This window comes from Entelurus aequoreus, linkage group LG06, assembly GCF_033978785.1.
Source record: "Entelurus aequoreus isolate RoL-2023_Sb linkage group LG06, RoL_Eaeq_v1.1, whole genome shotgun sequence".
NCBI classification, from domain to species: domain Eukaryota; kingdom Metazoa; phylum Chordata; class Actinopteri; order Syngnathiformes; family Syngnathidae; genus Entelurus; species Entelurus aequoreus.
The window spans coordinates 59,048,070-59,069,023 of NC_084736.1; the positions used below are offsets into that span (position 1 = coordinate 59,048,070).

Below are 20,954 nucleotides of genomic sequence, written 5' to 3' on the forward strand. Positions count from 1 at the left end.
AAACTCCACTGTGTAGGATGGGAAGCAACATGAAGGTGTTTTGTTTCTTTTGATGGATTGTAATCAACAGAAAAATATTGTCTTGTCCCGAGATCTGCAAAGCAAAGAGGAAGCAGGACCTGACTCCCCTCCAGGGACCACTTCCTTGAACTGTTTTACGACCTTTTCTTTGAACTGTTCTGTAACCAAAGGCGATGGCTGTTTACGACCCCCGTCCCTTAGAAACAGCTGTTGCCATGTAATCAGGGATATCCAAGTAAAAGAGGAGGCGTACAATCTCTCGTCAGAGCGTGGTGAGACTGTTCAAAGAGTACAGTCCAGACATTTCTCCTCAATTGAGCCAAATGTAATTGTCTCTGTTTAATTCCTTGCTTCTTTTCTTGTTTAATAGATGGTATCAGTGTTTGAACCTAACAATGGGTAACACGTGTAACTTGTTGCATTGCAAACAAGACAGCCAGACTGAGTGTGGCGAAAAACAGGAATAAGTAGCTCTCTGATTAGTGCCCAGGAGCAGGTGAGCGTCCCGAACACTAATCAGAGGCAGGTGAAACTAATCAGCATTCATGGTAACCAAAAACACACAAACCCAGGAGTGCTGAAACCAGAACTGAGGGAGTCAAAATAACTGAACAAAACATGATCCGGGCAACGGATCATGACATGTGTAGGTTATTCAGCTTTAGTGAAAAGAAATTCCTAAAATGCTGTAGAAAAGGGTAAAAGCTAAACACAATACGAATATTCACAAAATGACTGATATATTGCTAAAAATATTATGACAGACAACCTCAAAAAAGTACATGGAATTTTACAGGCTTTGTTGAATAAAAAAGAATGTACATGAAAATAAATAATGTGGGATTTGTAGTATTAACTACGAACGATAAAACACTGAATAATGACAACAAATGAACGTCTCTCCTCTTTACTTCCCAAATGACCGTCTTGAGATCGATCTTTTACAAGAAAGCAAAATGCAACAAATATGCAAGAAACACGGTGAAACATGAACGCAAAGGACACCAAAAAAAAAGCCACAGATCCATATGATAATAATAATCCATGTAATATCACTTTTCTGTAGAACAGAACATTGTTGTAGAAATCTGCTTCTGTGTCCCTAACTGACACTGACGTCTCAGACTGGCTGCTGTAAACAAACCCCGCCCACTCTGCTTCTGGCCTCGTCTGCTTCGAGCTGATGTGACATAGATTACCGTAATAACCCGTATATCGCTCAAAAGCGCAAAGTCCAACCATTGGAATACTCACTATGGTTTAAGGTTCACGGTAATTTGAAAAATGCACTGCACATCGTATTAGCGGCTCCAGTTTCGATGGGAAAGGTTTGAAAATATAATTTGGAGACGTCTGGCGGGCCGGGTTAAAAAGCTTGAAGGCCTACTGAAACCCACTACTACCGACCACGCAGTCTGATAGTTTATATATCAATGATGAAATCTTAACATTGCAACACATGCCAATACGGCCGGGTTAACTTATAAAGTGCAATTTTAAATTTCCCGCTAAACTTCCGGTTGAAAACGTCTATGTATGATGACGTATGCGCGTGATGTCAATCGTTGAACCGGAAGTATTGGTACACCATTGAATCCAATACAAAAAGCTCTGTTTTCATCTCATAATTCCACAGTATTCTGGACATCTGTGTTGGTGAATCTTTTGCAATTTGTTTAATGAACAATGAAGACTGCAAAGAAGAAAGCTGTAGGTGGGATCGGTGTATTAGCGGCTGGCTGCAGCAACACAACCAGGAGGACTTTGAGGTGGATAGCAGACGCGCTAGCCGCCGGCCTCACCTTGACTTCCTCCGTCTCCGGGCCGCCGACCTCATCTATGATCGTCGCTCCGTCGATTGCTGGAACGCAGGTGAGCACGGGTGTTGATGAGCAGATGAGGGCTGGCGTAGGTGGATAGCTAATGTTTTTAGCATAGCTCTGTAGAGGTCCCGTTGCTAAATTAGCTTCAATGGCATCGTTAGCAACAGCATAGTAAAGCTTCGCCAGCCTGGAAAGCATTAACCGTGTAGTTACATGTCCATGGTTTAATAGTTTTGTTGATTTTCTGTCTATCCTTCCAGTCAAGGGTTTATTTCTTTTGTTTTTATCTGCATTTAAGCCCGATGTGCTATCACGTTAGCTCCGTAGCTAAAGAGCTTCGCCGATGTATTGTCGTGGAGATAAAAGTCACTGTGAATGTCCATTTCGCGTTCTCGACTCTCGTTTTCAAGAGGATATAGTATCCGAGGTGGTTTAAAATACAAATCCGTGAAGAAAAAGGAGAAAGTGTGGAATCCAATGAACCCTTGTACCTAAGTTACGGTCAGAGCGGAAAAAGATACGTCCTGCACTACACTCTAGTCCTTCACTCTCACGTTCCTCATCCACAAATCTTTCATCTTGGCTCAAATTAATGGGGTAATTGTCGCTTTCTCGGTCCGAATCGCTCTGGATGCATTGTAAACAATGGGGAAATGTGAGGAGCCCTTCAACCTGTGACGTCACGCTACTTCCGGTACAGGCAAGGCTTTTTTTTATCAGCGACCAAAAGTTGCGAACTTTATCGTCGATGTTCTCTACTAAATCCTTTCAGCAAAAATATGGCAATATCGCGAAATGATCAAGTATGACACATAGAATGGATCTGCTATCCCCGTTTAAATAAAAAAAAAAATCATTTCAGTAGGCCTTTAATATTGGCCCTGGTGGTGTAATTTGCCCATGTCGGATCGATTCCATTTCAAAGTTTGATTTTTTTTTTGCCCGTACCTGCTTTAGTGGTAAGATCCAAGCCCCTTGGCTTCTCAGATAGTTTGTACATGGATTGCTGCACAGTAGCCCTGTTGGTTTGTTGGACCACCACTTCCGTTCAAAAGTCACATGACTAAATACAACCTATATATGAACTTTCCTATTTACAAAACTTGTATAAGAACAAATAAATCGAGGTTACACGGTATGCACAAAAGCTAACTTCATAATTGTATCTTTTTTGACATCTTTTTTGGAATCCTAGGTCGTTGTTTTCAGGATTTGTGGTAATCTATGATACCATAAAAAACCGCTATACCTGGTAAGGGTGTGCTCCCTTTTCTAAATCTACTGCATTGAATTGTTCTGACCTGCTTAGGGCTCTGCAGAACTTCTTGTGTGGTCGTTGTAGCCAGGATGGCTCTGTTGCTTCCCGGACTGAGCTGCAGGCTCATGGAGAGTCCTGTGACCATCTGGACACCCAACTCCGCGATGGTCACTTTGTCATCCACCACTGTGATGGTCCTCTCTGCCAGGATTGAGTCTGACAGAGGAGACAACACCTAACAGGAGAAAAAAATACTTTTTTTTAACTTTGGTTGTTTGACATTTCTATGAATGGTCAATATACAGTCGTGGTCAAAAGTTGACATACACTTGTAAAGAACATAATGTCATGGCTGTCTTGAGTTTCCAATCATTTCTACAAATCTTATTTTTTTGTGATAGAGTGATTGGAGCACATACTTGTTGGTCACAAAAAACATTCATGAAGTTTGGTTCTTTTATGACTTTATTATGGGTCTACTGAAAATGTGAGCAAATCTGCTGGGTCAAAAGTATACATACAGCAATGTTAATATTTGCTTACATGTCCCTTGGCAAGTTTCACTGCAATAAGGCACTTTTGGTAGCCATCCACAAGCTTCTGGCAAGCTTCTGGTTACATTTTTGACCACTCCTCTTGACAAAATTGGTGCAGTTCAGCTAAATTAGTTGGTTTTGTGACATGGACTCGTTTCTTCAGCATTGTCCACACGTAAATTTTTGTTTCATCTGACATCACATGGACAAAGATAAGACCTTCTTTGGGAGACCGGGCTTTCTGCTCCGCTGCTCCCAGTCTGTGGAACGCTCTCCCTGACCACCTGAGGGCACCACAGACTGTGGATGCTTTTAAAAAAGGCTTAAAAGCCATTCTTTTTAGATATGTGCATACTAGCTATAACTATTTGGCTGTTCTAGTTTTTATTTATATTTATTTCTTTATTATCTTTTTTTATTTATTTAATTGTTTTGTTGATACACTGTAGCACTTTGAGATTGCTTACTCAATATAAAGTGCTTTATACAAATAACATTTATTATTATTATTATTATTATTATTATTATTCTGGAGGAACGTTCTGTGGTCAGATGAAACAAAAATTGAGCTGTTTGGCCACAATACCCAGCAATATGTTTGGAGGAGAAAAAGTGAGCCCTTTAATCCCAGGAACACCATTCCTACCGTCAAGCATGGTGGTGGTAGTATTATGCTTTGGGCCTGTTTTGCTGCTAATGGAACTGGTGCTTTACAGAGAGTAAATGTGACAATGAAAAAGGAGGATTACCTCCAAATTCTTCAGGACAACCTAAAATCATCAGCCCGGAGGTTGGGTCTTGGGCGCAGATGGGTGTTCCAACAGGACAATGACCCCCAAACACACGTCAAAAGTGGTAAAGGAATGGCTAAATCAGGTTAGAATTCAGTTTTTAGAATGGCCTTCAGAAAGTCCTGACTTAAACATGTGGACAATGTTGAAGAAACAAGTCCATGTCAGAAAACCAACAAATTTAGCTGAACTGCACCAATTTTGTCAAGAGGAGTGGTCAAAATTTCAACCAGAAGCTTGTGGATGGCTACCAAAAGTGTCTTATTGCAGTGAAACTTGCCAAGGGACATGTAACCAAATATTAACATTGCTGTATGTATAGTTGTCATTGTGGCTTGTGCAGCCCTTTGAGACACTTGTGATTTAGGGCTATATAAATAAACATTGATTGATTGATTGATTGACTTTTGACCCAGCAGATTTGGTCACATTTTCAGTAGACCCATAATAAATTCATAAAAGAACCAAACTTCATGAATGTTTTTTGTGACCAACAAGTATGTGCTCCAATCACTCTATCACAAAAAAATAAGAGTTGTAGAAATGATCGGAAACTCAAGACAGCCATGACATTATGTTCTTCACAAGTGTATGTCAACTTTTGATCACGACTGTATAGTCAATTCGATCCTGTAAAATAAGTTCTCAGTCTTCAATTTCCTTGCAGAAGCATCCTGGCTTTAGAAGCACTTCCTCAGGGGGAAAAACTCAAGAATTCCTCACCAGACAATCTTAACAGAAATAAGCCAGCATTTGATTGACGTGTGATTCCTCGCAGGTGCGAGGCAACAACACCACATCAGTGACCACTTAGCTGTGGAGATGTCTCCGACTTGAAAACAGCAGATTAGTCTGAGTTCTGGGGTGATTTAAGAAAATGTCTCTCCGAGTGTTTTTATCTCACATAAAAGACTCACAAGCTGCTTTTCAGAATGCGAAATGATACTTTTTTCATTCTAGCCGTTTTCTCAGGATGCGTAGATCAAAAAACAGCACCCCCCCCGCCCTTTACCTCCTGTAGGTAGGAATCCAATTCTTTGATTCATACAGGTAATCCAGAGGAGAGACAGACTTTAACCCCAAAACAGAGGCAGGCAGTCACGCTGTGTTTATGATGAATTGTTGTTTGACAAAAGTCAAACTTTTATTCTTTACATGTATCTACATAAAAGTCTTCTGTCAGTCTGAGGTGTGCGACACGGGAAGTCCCTAGCGTCGACTCGTCACGCATTTTTATGCTGCTGTTTGTTTTGTCAAAAGTAAAAAAAAAAAGCTATGTCTGTACAAAGTGACGGTAAACAAATGCCAGGAAGCGGATTCCCCTCAAGGTTTTTTTTTTACTGGGAGACTTGACACACTTAGTATCGCGATCCTCACAAATCTGAGAGGAGCAGCTATTGACTGTTTCTCACGCCTGAGACCAAATACATCTGTAGACGAAAGCACAAATGGCGTATCAGTGTTGAACAATACTTTTCATCATGAATGAAGCTCAATTTCAGTCTTTCAAAAGTAGTACCTACTCAGGCAATTATTTTGACTCGGGGGGGCCAAATTTAGAGAAAGAAACGTGTCTGATTGAATGCTAAAAATCTTATGACAGACCGCCTTAAAAACGGAATGGAATTTTTATTTTTTTCTATGAACGATAAAACCCTGAATATTGAGAACATATGAACGTCACACCCCCTCTCAATCGACATATTTTACAATCAAGCCAAATGCAACAAAAATGCAACAAACACAGCGAAATATGAACGTGAAGGGTAAAAAAAAACAAAAAACATCTACAATCTGATATATGTGATACATCACTAAGCTTTAGAACTTTCTTGTAAAAATCTCCTTCCACGTCTGTCCCTGACACCCGCATTTCAGGCTGGCCGCTCTGGAAACACTCTGTGGAAACGCTCCCCACCCACACTGCTTGGTTTGATTGATTGATTGATTGAGACTTTTAGTAGTAGGTTGCACAGTGAAGTACATATTCCGTACAATTGACCACTAAATGGTAACACCCGAATAAGTTTTTCAACTTGTTTAAGTCGGGGTCCACTTAAATTGATTCATGATACAGATATATACTATCATATATACTATCATCATAATACAGTCATCACACAAGATAATCACATTGAATTATTTACATGATTTACAATCAGGGGTGTGGAGGGAGGGGGGGGGGTATGGACATCAAGTAGTGGACATAGAGAGAGAGAGAGAGAGAGAGAGAGAGATCAGAAGGCATAAGAAAAATAATCTGCATTTGATTGTTTACATTTGATTATTAGCAATCCGGGGAGGGTGTTAGTTTAGGGTTGTAGCTGCCTGGAGGTGAACTTTTATTGCGGTTTTGAAGGAGGATAGAGATGCCCTTTCTTTTATACCTGTTGGGAGCGCATTCCACATTGATGTGGCATAGAAAGAGAATGAGTTAAGACCTTTGTTTGTTCGGAATCTGGGTTTAACGTGGTTAGTGGAGCACCCCCTGGTGCCTCGTCTGACCTGCTGTGACGTAGATTACCATAGTAACTAGTAGGGTTGTACGGTATACGGGTATTAGTATAGTACCGTGATACTAATGAATCATGTTCGGTACCATACCGCCTCTGAAAAGTACCGGTTCGCCACACCCTAAGATTTTTTGTTAAAATAAAGCCAATAATGCAACTTTTTCTGGTCCCCTTTAATTAGAAAAGTATCGAGAAGTACTGAAAAGTATACAAATAATATTGGTATCAGGACAACACTAGTCACTAAAATACCATGCAAAAGCGCAGATTCCAACCATTGAACGATGTTGTATTGTTCAAGACTTATGGTAATTTGAGAATATCGCTGCACATCATAATGGCAGCTACACATTCCATCTTAAAGATCTAAAAAAAATATTTGGGAATATCCGGTGGGCCAGATTGAAAAGCTTAACGGGCCGCATGTGGCCCCCGGGCCTTAATTTGCCCAGGTCTGGCCTAGTGGTTAGAGTGTCCGCCTTGAGATCGGTAGGTTGTGATACCAAAGACTATAAAAATGGTACCCATTACCTCCCTGCTTGACACTCAGCATCAAGGGTTGGAATTGGGGGTTAAATCAACAAAATGATCCCCGGGCGTGGCCAGCGCTGCTGCTCACTGCTCCCCTCACCTCCCAGGGGGTGATCAAGGGTGATGGGTCAAATGCAGAGAATAATTTCGCCACACCTAGTGTGTGTGTGACAATCATTGCTACTTTAACTTTAACTTTACTAGCAAATACACCTCGGAAAGCTATGCACATGTTTCTTTATGTTTGGATTTCAACCACAGTGGTACGTAATTTGGTACTTTTAAGAGGAATTTGGTACTTTTACAGGCACCAATCAAATTCCACTAGTACTGTATTTTGGGGACCATAGGGCGCACTGGATTATAAGGCGCACTGCCAATGAATGGTCTATTTTCGATCTTTTTTCATATATGCCCGCCCGAAAATGGGTCGGTCGTGAGTTCGAACCCCGGCCGAGTCATACCAAAGACTATAAAAACGGGACCCGTTACCTCCCTGCTTGGCACTCAGCATCACGGGTTGGAATTGGGGGTTAAATCAACAAAATGATCCCCGGGCGTGGCCAGCGCTGCTGCTCACTGCTCCCCTCACCTCCCAGGGGGTGATCAAGGGTGATGGGTCAAATGCAGAGAATAATTTCGCCACACCTAGTGTGTGTGTGACAATCTTGGTACTTTAACTTTAACTTTACTAGCAAGTACACCTCGGAAAGCTATGCACATGTTTCTTTATGTTTGGATTTCAACCACAGTGGTACGTCATTTGGTACTTTTAAGAGGAATTTGGTACTTTTACAGGCACCAATCACATTCCACTAGTACTGTATTTTGGGGGCCATAGGGCGCACTGGATTATAAGGCGCACTGCCAATGAATGGTCTATTTTCGATCTTTTTTCATATATGCCCGCCCGAAAATGGGTCGGTCGTGAGTTCGAACCCCGGGCGAGTCATACCAAAGACTACAAAAACGGGACCCGTTACCTCCCTGCTTGGCACTCAGCATCAAGGGTTGGAATTGGGGGTTAAATCACCAAAAATTATTCCCGGGCGCGGCCAACGCTGCTGCTCACTGCTCCCCTCACCTCCCAGGGGGTGGAACAAGGGGATGGGTCAGATGCAGAGAACAAATTTCACCACACCTAGTGTGTGTGTGACAATCATTGGTACTTTAACTTTGACTTTAACTTACTGACAAATACACCTCGGAAAGCTATGTAAATGTTTCTTTATGTTTGGATTTCAACCACAGTGGTATGTAATTTGGTACTTTTAAGATGAATTTGGTACTTTTACAGGCACCAATCACATTCCACTAGTACCGTATTTTCGGGACCATAGGGCGCACTGGATTATAAGGTGCACTGCCAATGAATGGTCTATTTTCAATCTTTTTGTCCGCCCTAAAATCGGTAGGTCGTGAGTTCGAACCCTGGCCGAGTCATACCAAAGACTATAAAAATGGGACCCATTACCTCCCTTGTTGGGAGGTAATGCTTCCGTACATTAGGCGCACCGGGTTATAAGGCGCACTGTCGAGTTTAGAGGGGAAAAAAAGATTTTAAGTGAGACTTATAGTATTATCGGGTATTCAAGAACAATCAAACGGTTCCACAATTTTGGTTGAATTTTTGACCACTCCTCTTGACAAAATTGGTGCAGTTCAGCTAAATATGTTGGTTTTCCGACAAGGACTTGTTTCTTCAGCATTGTCCACACGTTTAAGTCAGGACTTTGGGAAGGCCATTCTAAAACCTTAATTCTAGCCTGATTTAGGCATTCCTTGACCACTATTAAAGTGTGTTTGGGGGTCATTGTCCTGTTGGAACACCCAACTGCGCCCAAGACCCAACCTCCGGGCTGATGATTTTAGGTTGTCCTGAAGAATTTGGAGGTAATCCTCCTTTCTTATTGTCCCATTTAAAGCACCAGTTCTATTGGCAGCAAAACAGGCCCAGAGCATAATACTACCACCACCATGCTTGACGGTGGGCATGGTGTTCCTGGGATTAAAAACCTCACCTTTTCTCCTCCAAACATATTGCTGGGTATTGTGGCCAAACAGCTCAATTTTTTTTTCATCTGATCACAGAACTTTCCTCCAGATGGTCTTATCTTTGTCCATGTGATGTCAGATGAAACAAAAATTGAGCTGTTTGGAGGAGAAAAGGTGAGGCCTTTAATCCAATGTACAACTGGGATTAAAGGTGGTAGTATTATGCTCTGGGCCTGTTTTGCTGCCAATGGAACTGGTGCTTCTAATGGGACAATGAAAAATGAGGATTACCTCCAAATTCTTCAGGACAACCTAAAATAATCAGGTCGGAAGTTGGATCTTGGGGGCAGTTGGGTGTTCCAACAGGACAATGACCCCAAACACATGTCAAAAGTGGTAAATGAATACCATACCATACCATACCAACTTTATTTATAAAGCCTTTTAAAAACAAGCACAGTTGAAAAACAAAGGGCTGTACACCACAAAGAAATAGAGGCAAAAGACAGACTAAAAAATAACATTTAAAACAGAATGAAAAATACACATTGAAAAAGCAAATGCAAATTACCCTAAGAACAATTTGTTAGATAAAAAACAGTTTAAAAGTTAAAAACAGTTAAAAAAGTTGAAAGCTAAAAACAGTTTAAAGTCTCATGCTGGGTTAAAAGCCAGTGAATAAAAATGGCTAAATCAGGCTAGAATGAAGGTTTTAGAATGGCCTTCCAAAAGTGTGGACAATGCTGAAGAAACAAGTCCATGTCAGAAAACCAACACATTTAGCTGAACTGCACCAGTTTTGTCAAGAGGAGTGGTCAACAATTCAACCAGAAGCTTGTGGGTGGCTACCAAAAGCGCCTTATTGCAGTGAAACTTGCCAAATATTAACATTGCTGTATGTATACTTTTGACCCAGCAGATTTGGTCACATTTTCAGTAGACCCATAATAAATTCCTAAAAGAACCAAACTTCATGAATGTTTTTTGTGACCAACAAGTATGTGCTCCAATCACTCTATCACAAAAAAATAAGAGTTGTAGAAATGATTGGAAACTCAAGACAGCCATGACATTATGCTGTTTACAAGTGTATGTCAACTTTTGACCACAACTATATATACAGAAGTTTCATTTTTTGCAGCTCCAGACAGATTAGTTTTTTGTATTTTTGGTCCAATATGGCTCTTTCAACGTTTCGGGTTTGCTGATCCCTGATCTAGGGAATGTAGTGAATCCAGATGTATTAAGTATACCTGTATTGTGGTCATTCCCATGTCACGTCCCGCCAGTATCCGTCTGTCCAGTAGCTTTGCGATCTGCGTGTCCTCCACCTTGACGAAGTCCCACACTAACTCCGTGATGTCCACTTGCCAATCGGTGCCTAACATGTAACTGGTTTGGCCTCTAGGGTTGGATGACTCAGCCACGAAATGAGTCAGGACTCGGACCATGGCGTGCTGGTACTGCAAAGTGCAGCCTCGTCCGCGTCTGTCCTCATCATCATCATCCTCGCTGTCCCGTGTTGACCTGGCAATTAAAAAAAAAAAAACAGGGATGAGAATCCGCAGCCCGGCTTGAGGCTTTTGCGATATCGTAACTCGGGACTTGAGATAAATGCTTAATAGCACAGACATAAACCTGCTGGTGACGTTCAAGGACTCCATCGTGCTTGATGCTTTTACCCATAAAACAGAGGACAGGGTATTGACCGAAAGAATGCAGATCGTTGGTTATAATTCTGCTGCATGGCTTTTTTTTTTTTTTACACACCTTTCTATACACACACAACGGCGAAGGGAAGATGAAGAAGTGTGGGTTTCTGTGGGAAGATCAATGCAGTTTGTGCCAAGCATTTGTTCGCCCTCAGTGTCTCTTTGTAGCTTTTCTGATGTTTATTATTCTATTCTCAGGCTTACATTTTCCCACCAGTTAAAAAGGAAAGTTCAGGGAGGAAATTGTTTCAGTTGTCAGTGTTATGTTTACGTTAAAGTACCACTGATAGTCACACACACACACACACTAGGTGTGGTGAAATTACCCTCTGCGTTTGACCCATACCCTTGTTCCACCCCCTGGGAGGTGAGGGGAGCAGTGAGCAGCAGCGGTGGCCGCGCTCGGGAATCATTTTTTTGTGATTTAACCCCCCAATTCCAGGTGCCGAATGTAAAAATTCACCCCCAATTTTTTTTTAGCTGATATTGTTTTAAAGGCCTACTGAAAGGAAATTGTTTTATTTAAACGGGGATAGCAGATCCATTCTATGTGTCATACTTGATCATTTCGCGATATTGCCATATTTTTGCTGAAAGGATTTAGTATAGAACAACGTCGATAAAGTTCGCAACTTTTGGTCTCTGATAAAAAAAAAAACCTTGCCCCTACCGGAAGTAGCGTGACGTTGTCAGTTGTTCACTCCCTCATATTTTCCTATTGTTTTCAACGCAGCTATAGCTATTCGGACCGAGAAAGCGACGATTACCCCATTAATTTGAGCGAGGATGAAAGATTTGTGGATGAGGAACATTAGAGTGACGGACTAGAATGCAGTGCAAGACATATCCTTTTTCTCTCTGACCGTAACTTAGGTACAAGCTGGCTCATTGGATTCCACACTCTCTCCTTTTTCTATTGTGGATCACGGATTTGTATTTTAAACCACCTCGGATACTATATCCTCTTGAAAATGAGAGTCGAGAACGCGAAATGGACATTCACAGTGACTTTTATCTCCACGACAATACATCGACGAAGCTCTTTAGCATGAGCTAACGTGATAGCATCTGTCTCAAATGCAGATAGAAACAAAATAAATAAATCCCTGACTGGAAGGATAGACAGAAGATCAACAATACTATTAAACCATGTACATGTAACTACACGGTTAATAGATCGCAGCCTGTCAAAGCTTAACAATGCTGTTGCTAACGACGCTAAGGCTAACTTAGCAACTTAGCAACCGGACCTCACAGAGCTATGATAAAAACATTAGCGCTCCACCTTCGCCAGCCAGCCCTCATCTGCTCATCAACACCCGTGCTCACCTGCGTTCCAGCGATCGACGGCGCGACGAAGGACTTCACCACGATCATCCGTGCGGTGGCCGGTGGGCGGCTAGCATCGGCTAGGCGTCTGCTATCCAAGTAAGTAGTCCTTGTTGTGTTGCTACAGCCAGCCGCTAATACACCGATCCCACCTACAACGTTCTTCTTTTCAGCCTCCATTGTTCATTAAACAAATTGCAAAAGATTCACCAACACAGATGTCCAGAATACTGTGGAATTATGAAATGAAAACAGAGCTTTTTTGTATTGTATTCAATGGGGAAGGCATACCTCTGTTCCCCTGGCTACGTCACGCGCATACGTCATCCTCCAAAGGCTTTTTCAACCGGAAGTTTAGCAGGAAATTTAAAATTGCACTTTATAAGCTAACCCGGCCGTATTGGCATGTGTTGCAATGTTAAGATTTCATCATTGATATATAAACTATCAGACTGCGTGGTCGGTAGTAGTGGGTTTCAGTAGGCCTTTAATATTTAGCTCACTTTAATTACATTCAGCTCATTTTCTTCACATTTAAATGTTAAATCTAAATACAAGTTTTGAATTCATATTTTAAATATGAACGATACAAACGTTAAATGTCAGGTTCAAACACTGACGACATCTATTAAACAAGACAAGAAGCAAAGAATCAAACAGAGACAGAATTCAATTGGGATTTAATTGAGGAGAGACGCCGGGACACTGTACTCTTGTACAATCTCCAGCACGCTCTGGCGAAAGATTGTACTCCTCCTTCTTTATTTTACTTTCTCCGACCACATGACCACAGCCGCTTCCAGAGGGAAGTGGGTCGTAAACAGTGTTGCCTTTGGTTACAGAACAGTTCAAAAGAAAAGGTCGTAAACACTTTACAGAAAAGGTCGTAAAAGGAGGTTCAAAAAGAGGTCGTCTGGAAATTGGGCAGATCCTGCCTTCTCTCCGCTTTGAAGTCCCTAGGTTAGAACAATATCTTTCTGTTGATTACCATACATGAAAGAAAACAGAACACCTTAATTTTGCTTCCCCCCCTACACAGTAGAGTTTTACGAGCCTTACTCTTGGTAGGTTTCAAAAACAGCTTTTGCTTCTCACCGAGCCCTCAATGTAACACAACGTTTTTGTGATAACTTAGAAACAATTATTCTAACATTAAATCTAAATGTTGAATATACATGTAAATGTTAAATCTAATTATAAATATTATGTATTATCTAAATATTGAAACTGAATGCAAACATTAAATGTACATCTAAATGTTAAATATAAATATAAATGTTAAAACTAAGTGTAAACATTAAATATAAATATAAATGTTAAATGCAAATGTCAAATATACATGTTAAATCTAAATGTGTTAAATATAAATTGCAAATATAATCACAACAGTTGTACCTAAATGCTGAATAGAAATGTTGAATCTTAATCTGAATGTTAGAGATAAATATACATGTAAAATATAAATGTTGAATTTATAAACATTTTTGAATCTAACTTCTAAATGTAAATGTTATATCTAATTGTTCAATCTGAATATAAATGTTAAATCTAATTGTTAAATGTACATTTTAAATCAAATTGTTGAATCTGAATATAAATGGTGATAATAAATGTGAAATCTATTTAAATACAAATGTTGAATATAATTGGGGTGTACCACCCTGGACAAATCGCCACCTCATTGACATTTCTTCGCAAAGATAGACAGACAATCATTAATATTCACACACTCGGGTGAATTTAGTGTTACCAATCAACCTATCCCCAGGTGCATGTCTTTAGAGGTGGGAAGGAAGCCGGAGTATCCGGAGGGAACCCAGGTGTTGAATACAGATGTTGAATATAAATCTAAATGTTAAATATGAATCTAAAGGTCTAATCTAAATCTAAATATACACTATATTGCCAAAAGTATTTGGCCACCTGCCTTTACTCACATATGAACTTGAAGTGCTATCCCATGAAATTATCCAATATGTTTTGGTATCCTGGAGTATTCAAAGTTCCTTTCACTGGAACTAAGGGGCCAAGCCCAACTCCTGAAAAACAACCCCACACCATAATTCCTCCTCCACCAAATTTCACACTCGGCACAATGCAGTCCGAAATGTACCGTTTCCTGGCAATCTCCGAACCCAGACTCGTCCATCAGATTGCCAGATGGAAAAGCGTGATTCATCACTCCAGAGAAGGCGTGAAGGCTCTAGAGTCCAGTGGCGACGTGCTTTACACCACTGCATCCCACATTTTGCATTGGACTTGGTGATGTATGGCTTAGATGCAGCTGCTCGGCCATGGAAACCCATTCCATGAAGCTCTCTGCGTACTGTACGTGGGCTAATTGGAAGGTCACATGAAGTTTGGAGCTCTGTAGCAACTGACTGTGCAGAAAGTCTTTGCACGATGCGCTTCAGCATCCGCTGACCCCTCTCTGTCAGTTTACGTGGCCTACCACTCGGTGGCTGAGTTGCTGTTGTTCCCAAACTCTTCACTTTTCTTAAAATAAAGTTGACTTTGGAATATTTAAGAGCGAGGAAATTTTACGACTGGATTTGTTGCACAGGTGGCATCCTATGACAGTTCCACGCTGGAAATCACTGAGAGCGGCCCATTCTTTCACAAATATTTGTAGAAACAGTCTCCATGGCTAAGTGCTTGATTTTATACACCGGGCCCAGTGATTAGGACACCTGATTCTCATCATTTGGATGGGTGGCCAAATACTTTTGGCAATATAGTGTACATGTTCAAATATAACTATAAACACAAATACAAATGTTAGATATAGATGTTAAATCTAAATACACATTTTGAATCTAAATGTTAAGTCTAAACGTGTTAAATAAAAATGTTAAACCTACATTTTGAATCTAAATATTGAATTTAGATCGAAACCTTAAATCCAAATGTAAGATATAATTATAAATGTTGATTATAAATACAAATGTTAAATCTACTTGTTAAATCTGAATGCAATGTTAAATATAATTGTTAAATGTGAATGTCAATATATGAATATACTATACATCTCAATTTCAAATATAATTATAAATGTTAAACATAAATATAAATATAAATAAATAAATAAAAGCTCAATATTTAGAAAATATGCAAATGTCTACTGTTTCCTCGTCTTTTAGCCAGCACAGACACACAGCGCTAAAATGCGCACCTGAGCAGAACTCTATTTGGAGCATGCGGAAGTCGCTTCCTCACAGTCCCACTGTCAGACACGGCACAGCAGCCCAGCGTGCACGTTTAACCAGGTTTTTAATGATCATATGTTTTTCACAAAAGTTTTCTCTCGCAGAACGCGACTTTTCAGTCACGTCCGTATCCTCTCTCCCTCTCTGCTCCCGGCCGCTTACTGTGAAAGACGACAGATGACTAGACTAACACGTACCACCTGCGAAATCTAATCACCTGCCGTCAGCACTGCCACGCCCCCGTCTGATGGTGCTCTGTCCTCAGCACCATGGACAGAGGCGGTGACCAATGTTCCCTCTAATTTTTCACGTGTGTGAGCAAACGCACAAACACCCTGAGCATTAAATGGAATACAGACGTGCACACTGTGGTCATACCAGCAGCACATTTGTCTCAAACCTGACATAACAATTTAAATGTCTTATTATTATAATCAAGTGACTAGTCAATTTCAAGAGATTTTTTTGTAATAGATGTGATTTGGCTCACTTTGATATTGTTTTTTTTTTTAATCAGCTATGCAGTATAGTATTTTATGCCTGGGTGGGGGGTCCTGCTTTGGAAAGATTGTGTACCCCTTTCAGAGATCACATTTAGTTCCCCTTAAAACATTCACATGTTGCATGAGATGAACTGTTTATTAACTTTCTGTCCGTAAAATAAATATTTTTATTAGCAATTATGTAGTCCTGTAACATCGTTTCATGATTAATATCCAAAAAATAACATTCTTAACAAATGACAGTAGAATAAGCACACTGGTTGAGTCACACTAAAACGACCTGAAATTTACACTTTACCTGTAGTGTTGGAGTTGTCCAACTTTTTGTGTGGCCATAAACGCACCAGTGGCTAATTGCCATAGTGTATGTGTTGGTGCAGGTGAGAGAGAGAGCAAGCGGCTGCCGTTGATATAACAGATGACAAAGAGTTGCTTTTGGCTTGGTTTGTACGGTAGACAACGACCAGTTTTGCTAGATAAAAAGTATTTTACACATTGTTTTGGTGTGGTTATGGCCGACAAACAATTTCGCTAAATGAAGGGACCGATGGAATTCCTGTCTTCCTTTAAGTGTCTCCACAGACGTTACAATAATTTAAGTGTTGACAAACATTGTTTTATCTGTTGTGGCCGCCTTTTGTCACCTGTTACTCACATTTGCATTGCAAAATCAAACAAAACAAACTATTTGTTTATTTTGTTTGGAGTGGGATTTGATTTTTTGCGCGGCATAGATTTGCTGTGCGCAGAGGACGCGTGAGCAGTGGAGCAATTGCGCAAGTGCGCACCTTAGAGGGAGCGTTGGCGGTGACCTTTGCTCCTGCAGGCAGCGCTGGCTACACCTCCCTCCACAGAGCGTTTGGAACATTGTGATTTAAATTTAACATTTAGATATAGATTTAAAATTTAGATTCACCATTTAATTTCATGTGAAAGTATGAATGTGATGTGTACATAATGCTGGGCTCAAGGGTTTTTTGATGTCGTCAAACACTCCTACTTGAGGCTGTGTTACCTCAAGGTTTTATTCGATGACCTTGCCGACAAAGCTTCCCGAGTGGGACAACAATAAAACATTAAAGCTGCAAGCAGCGATGGACGGGACCGACTTTGACGGCACATAAAATCCAAACCGGAGCAGTAATTAAAACTCTTTCGTCAACTTCTAATCAGAAGGGTTCAATCTCTCTCCTGTGATAGTTCGAAGCCGACACGACAAACGCGCTCAGAGGAGATAATGTTTGAAAAAAGGTGACCGGTTTTTACAAAACTTTTGTTTTGAAGGGGGAATTGCAAACCTACTGTTGATTTTTGCTGGGGGTTGTCAATATATGAAATATAGGTCTAAGTGAGACCTACATAGAGGTTTTTGTTTCATGTCTCTATGACATTCCTACTGGAAGTTACAGGCAGTTTTGTCTGTTTTCTTACAAGGAGCAGTTTTGTCTGTGTTTTCTTCCTAGGGGCCGCAAGAGCGCAATTTTGAGTTTTGGGGTTTGTTTTTTTATTAGATCGCAATTTTTGCCAGTCCTGTTGTGTGTGTCCAGTTTGGTGAGTTTTGAAGCATGTTAAGGGGGTCAAATTATAGCTCAAAGAGGCAAAAGTGACTGTTTTTACAAAACATTTGTTTTGAAGGGGGAATTGCAAACTTCCTGTAGATTTTTGCTGACGGATGTCAGTGTATGAAATCTAGGTCTAAGTGAGACCTACATAGAGGTTTTTGTTTCATGTCTCTACGACATTCCTACTGGAAGTTGCAGGCAGTTTTGTCTGTTTTCTTCCGAGGGGGCGCTAGAGCGCAATTTAGAGTTTTGGGGTTTGGTTTTTTGATTAAATCGCAGTGTTCGCCAGTCCTGATGTGTGTGTCAAATTTGGTGAGTTTTGAAACATGTTAAAGGGGTCAAATTACAGCTCAAAGCTGCGGTATAATAATAAAGAAAGAAAGAATAAAACCTTACAAATACAATAGGGTCCTCTGTCCCGAAGGGACATTGCGGTCCCTAAAAATAGTTTTATGCTATAACGTGTAGTTTGCAAAGAGCACATACCAACAAGGAGACATGGATGGTCTTCTACCATGAAGGGGATGTCTTGTTGTTGTAGATTTTCTACGTTCGTAGAGCAGCTGTTTCCCTTTCACAAAAACACTTCTAACTTGTCTCAGGGTTGTTCCAACACTAAATTAGAGAGGCGTGTTGCGTTTGCTTAAAAATAGCAGGTCTGTTGTCTCAAAAGCAGGCCCCGTATGACACATTTATTGAATATGCATGAACGTTAACTCCCCCACTCATGACTTTTATGTCTTTTTCTTCACAAAGAAGAAATACTGTGCCAAATTTCTAGGCAGGGTGTTATTTGACTTTCTCTTCTCATTACGTCTCCTTTATTTTCCTCAAGTGCAAAAGGCTTCTTCAACAATTTACTACACTGTAGTTTTATATTAAGGCCAGACGTCACACTCTTATATAAACAAATGTGTAAGAAATATATATTTATATATTTTTAATAAGGTTTCTCATTGTCATCCCATTGGGTTGAGTTTTTTTCTTGCACTGATGTGGAATCTGGTGTCGTCGTGGCTTGTGCAGCCCTTTGAGACACTCATGATTTAGGGCTATATAAGTAAACATTGATTGATTGATTGATTGGTATTTAGCTCATTTCAAAACAAACTACCGTATTTTACGGACCATAGGGCACACCGGATTATAAGGCACACTGCCTAGTCAGGTCTATTTTCATACAAAATGAGCACCGGATTATAAGGCGTATTAAAGGGGTCGTATTATTTATTTTTCTTCTAAATGTAAAAGACTTCCTTGTGGTCTACATAACATTTAATGGTGGTTATTTGGTCAACATGTTGCATGACATTCAGACTTTACTTCAATCAATAGCGGAGCAGCATGTCTTCATCCGTGGCTCACTAGTGCAAAAACGCCGGAAATGTGTCCCGTGAAAAACCGTCCGACCGGAACTCTCTAATAACTCAAGTTCCTTGGGTGAATAATGTAAACTCACTACACCTGTATGTTTTAGCGCTTTCAAACTACTTTAAAAAAAAATAAATTCATTAAAAAAAAAAAAAAAACTACTTTTTTTTTTCAAGTTAAAAACAAATCAAGGATTTTGCAGAATTCCTGGTTTTCCAAAGCCTTATTTCCACCTTATTTTCTGGCGACTACTCCTTCCACATTTTTCAGCGCATTTCAACCGTTCCAACGTCAAAACATTCCTCTTAATCAGGACAAAAAAAACAAAGTTGTTTTTTGAACCGGAAAAATTCCCGGTTTTCCCTAAATTCCAGGAGTTTTGTAATACCAATTCTCAATTCAACATGTTGCTACTTCAACATTTCTTGACCGATTTGAACAATTCCAACACTAACTATCTAACTATTTGAACTCATTCAGACCATTCCAGTTTTTTACCATTTTCCAAAAAATTCCCGCTTTTCCCAAAATTCCCAAATTTTTGGGAAATTCCCAAAACTTCTTCAAAGTTCCAAAACTCCCACATTTTTGATCTGATTCAAACTTTTCCAACTTCAAAATGTTCAGCCTGTTCAGGAATTGTGTGCTCCCTTCCAACAATTCTAAAAATAATTCCAGGATTCCAGTTCAACTTCAGCACTGGAGCATTCCGGTACTCTTGTCTTGTTCTGTATATTGTACAGTGTTTTGTATTTGTGTAGTGTTTTGTATATTGTACAGAATTGCTTATTATTTTATTGGATAGTAGTCTGTTTGTTTCAATTCTTAGTTTTATCTTTATCACCTCTTGTGTCATTTATTTTTATCCCATATTTGTTCCCACTACCGCACCTTAAATTGGAGTCCTTAATCTCGTTATATGCAAATATAATGAAAATAAAGTCCATTCTATTCTATTCTATTCTATTCACACACAATTCCTTCAGGAATTGCCTCATCTATATCAGTTATAATTTAGTTTTAAGTTCCAACTTACACTAATACTCAACTTATATTGCAGTCGTGGGAACTGAACTAATTCACAGACCGAGGACCTCCCACATAAACATTTATTCTTCCAATGTTGCCCACTACTGTGACTCAAAAAAAGGGCAAACACTTACATATGCTCTTGCATTTACTGTATCTCCAAATTCTAAATTAAAGTTACTTTTTTTTAGTTTAATTCACTTGCCTGATCAGTTCTGGGGGATATTGTTGTGGCATTAAATTCGCACACAAAACCGCACTGCAAAAACTGAAATTTAAATAAGATTAAATATCTCAAATAAGGGTGATATTTGCTTATTTTCTGTCTGATAAGATCATTCTTCTCACTAAGCAGATTTTATGTTCGTGTTTTACTTGTTTTGAGGGTTTTGGTCCTAAATGATCTCAGTAAGATATTACAGCTTGTTGCTGAGATTTGATGACCTATATTGAGTAAAACATGCTTGAAACTAGAATATCAACTGTTGCAAAGCTGTGTCATCAACGCTCACAACTATATAAAACTACTTTTTAAAAGTAATAATTTCTTACTTCAAGCATGGAAAAAAAAAATCATGATCCCGAGCGCATATCATTATGTCAAGATAATGGCACTAGCATTCACTTCATTTAAGAATGAGCAAAAAGGTCTCTTTTTTTTTTCTACCAAGAAAAGTGCACTTGTTATTAGTGAGTATATACTTATTTTAAGGTATTTTTGGGTTCATTGAGGTTAGCTAATTTTACTTGTTTTGGAAAGTCTTGACCAGCCGA

The 20,954-nt window shown here is 39.8% G+C and overlaps 1 protein-coding gene across 1 annotated transcript in view; it reads right to left on the minus strand.

The window, feature by feature from the left end:
• The window catches only part of si:dkeyp-14d3.1 (transmembrane protein 132C), a 441,788-nt gene that overhangs the window by 11,666 nt on the left and 409,168 nt on the right, over nucleotides 1–20,954 (minus strand). The window contains exons 7-8 of the mRNA XM_062051096.1: nucleotides 10,722–10,995; nucleotides 3,146–3,337 (exon numbers count right to left, since the gene is read on the minus strand). Coding sequence (XP_061907080.1) covers nucleotides 3,146–3,337; nucleotides 10,722–10,995 — 466 coding nt within the window. The remainder of the gene's footprint in view (nucleotides 1–3,145; nucleotides 3,338–10,721; nucleotides 10,996–20,954) is intronic.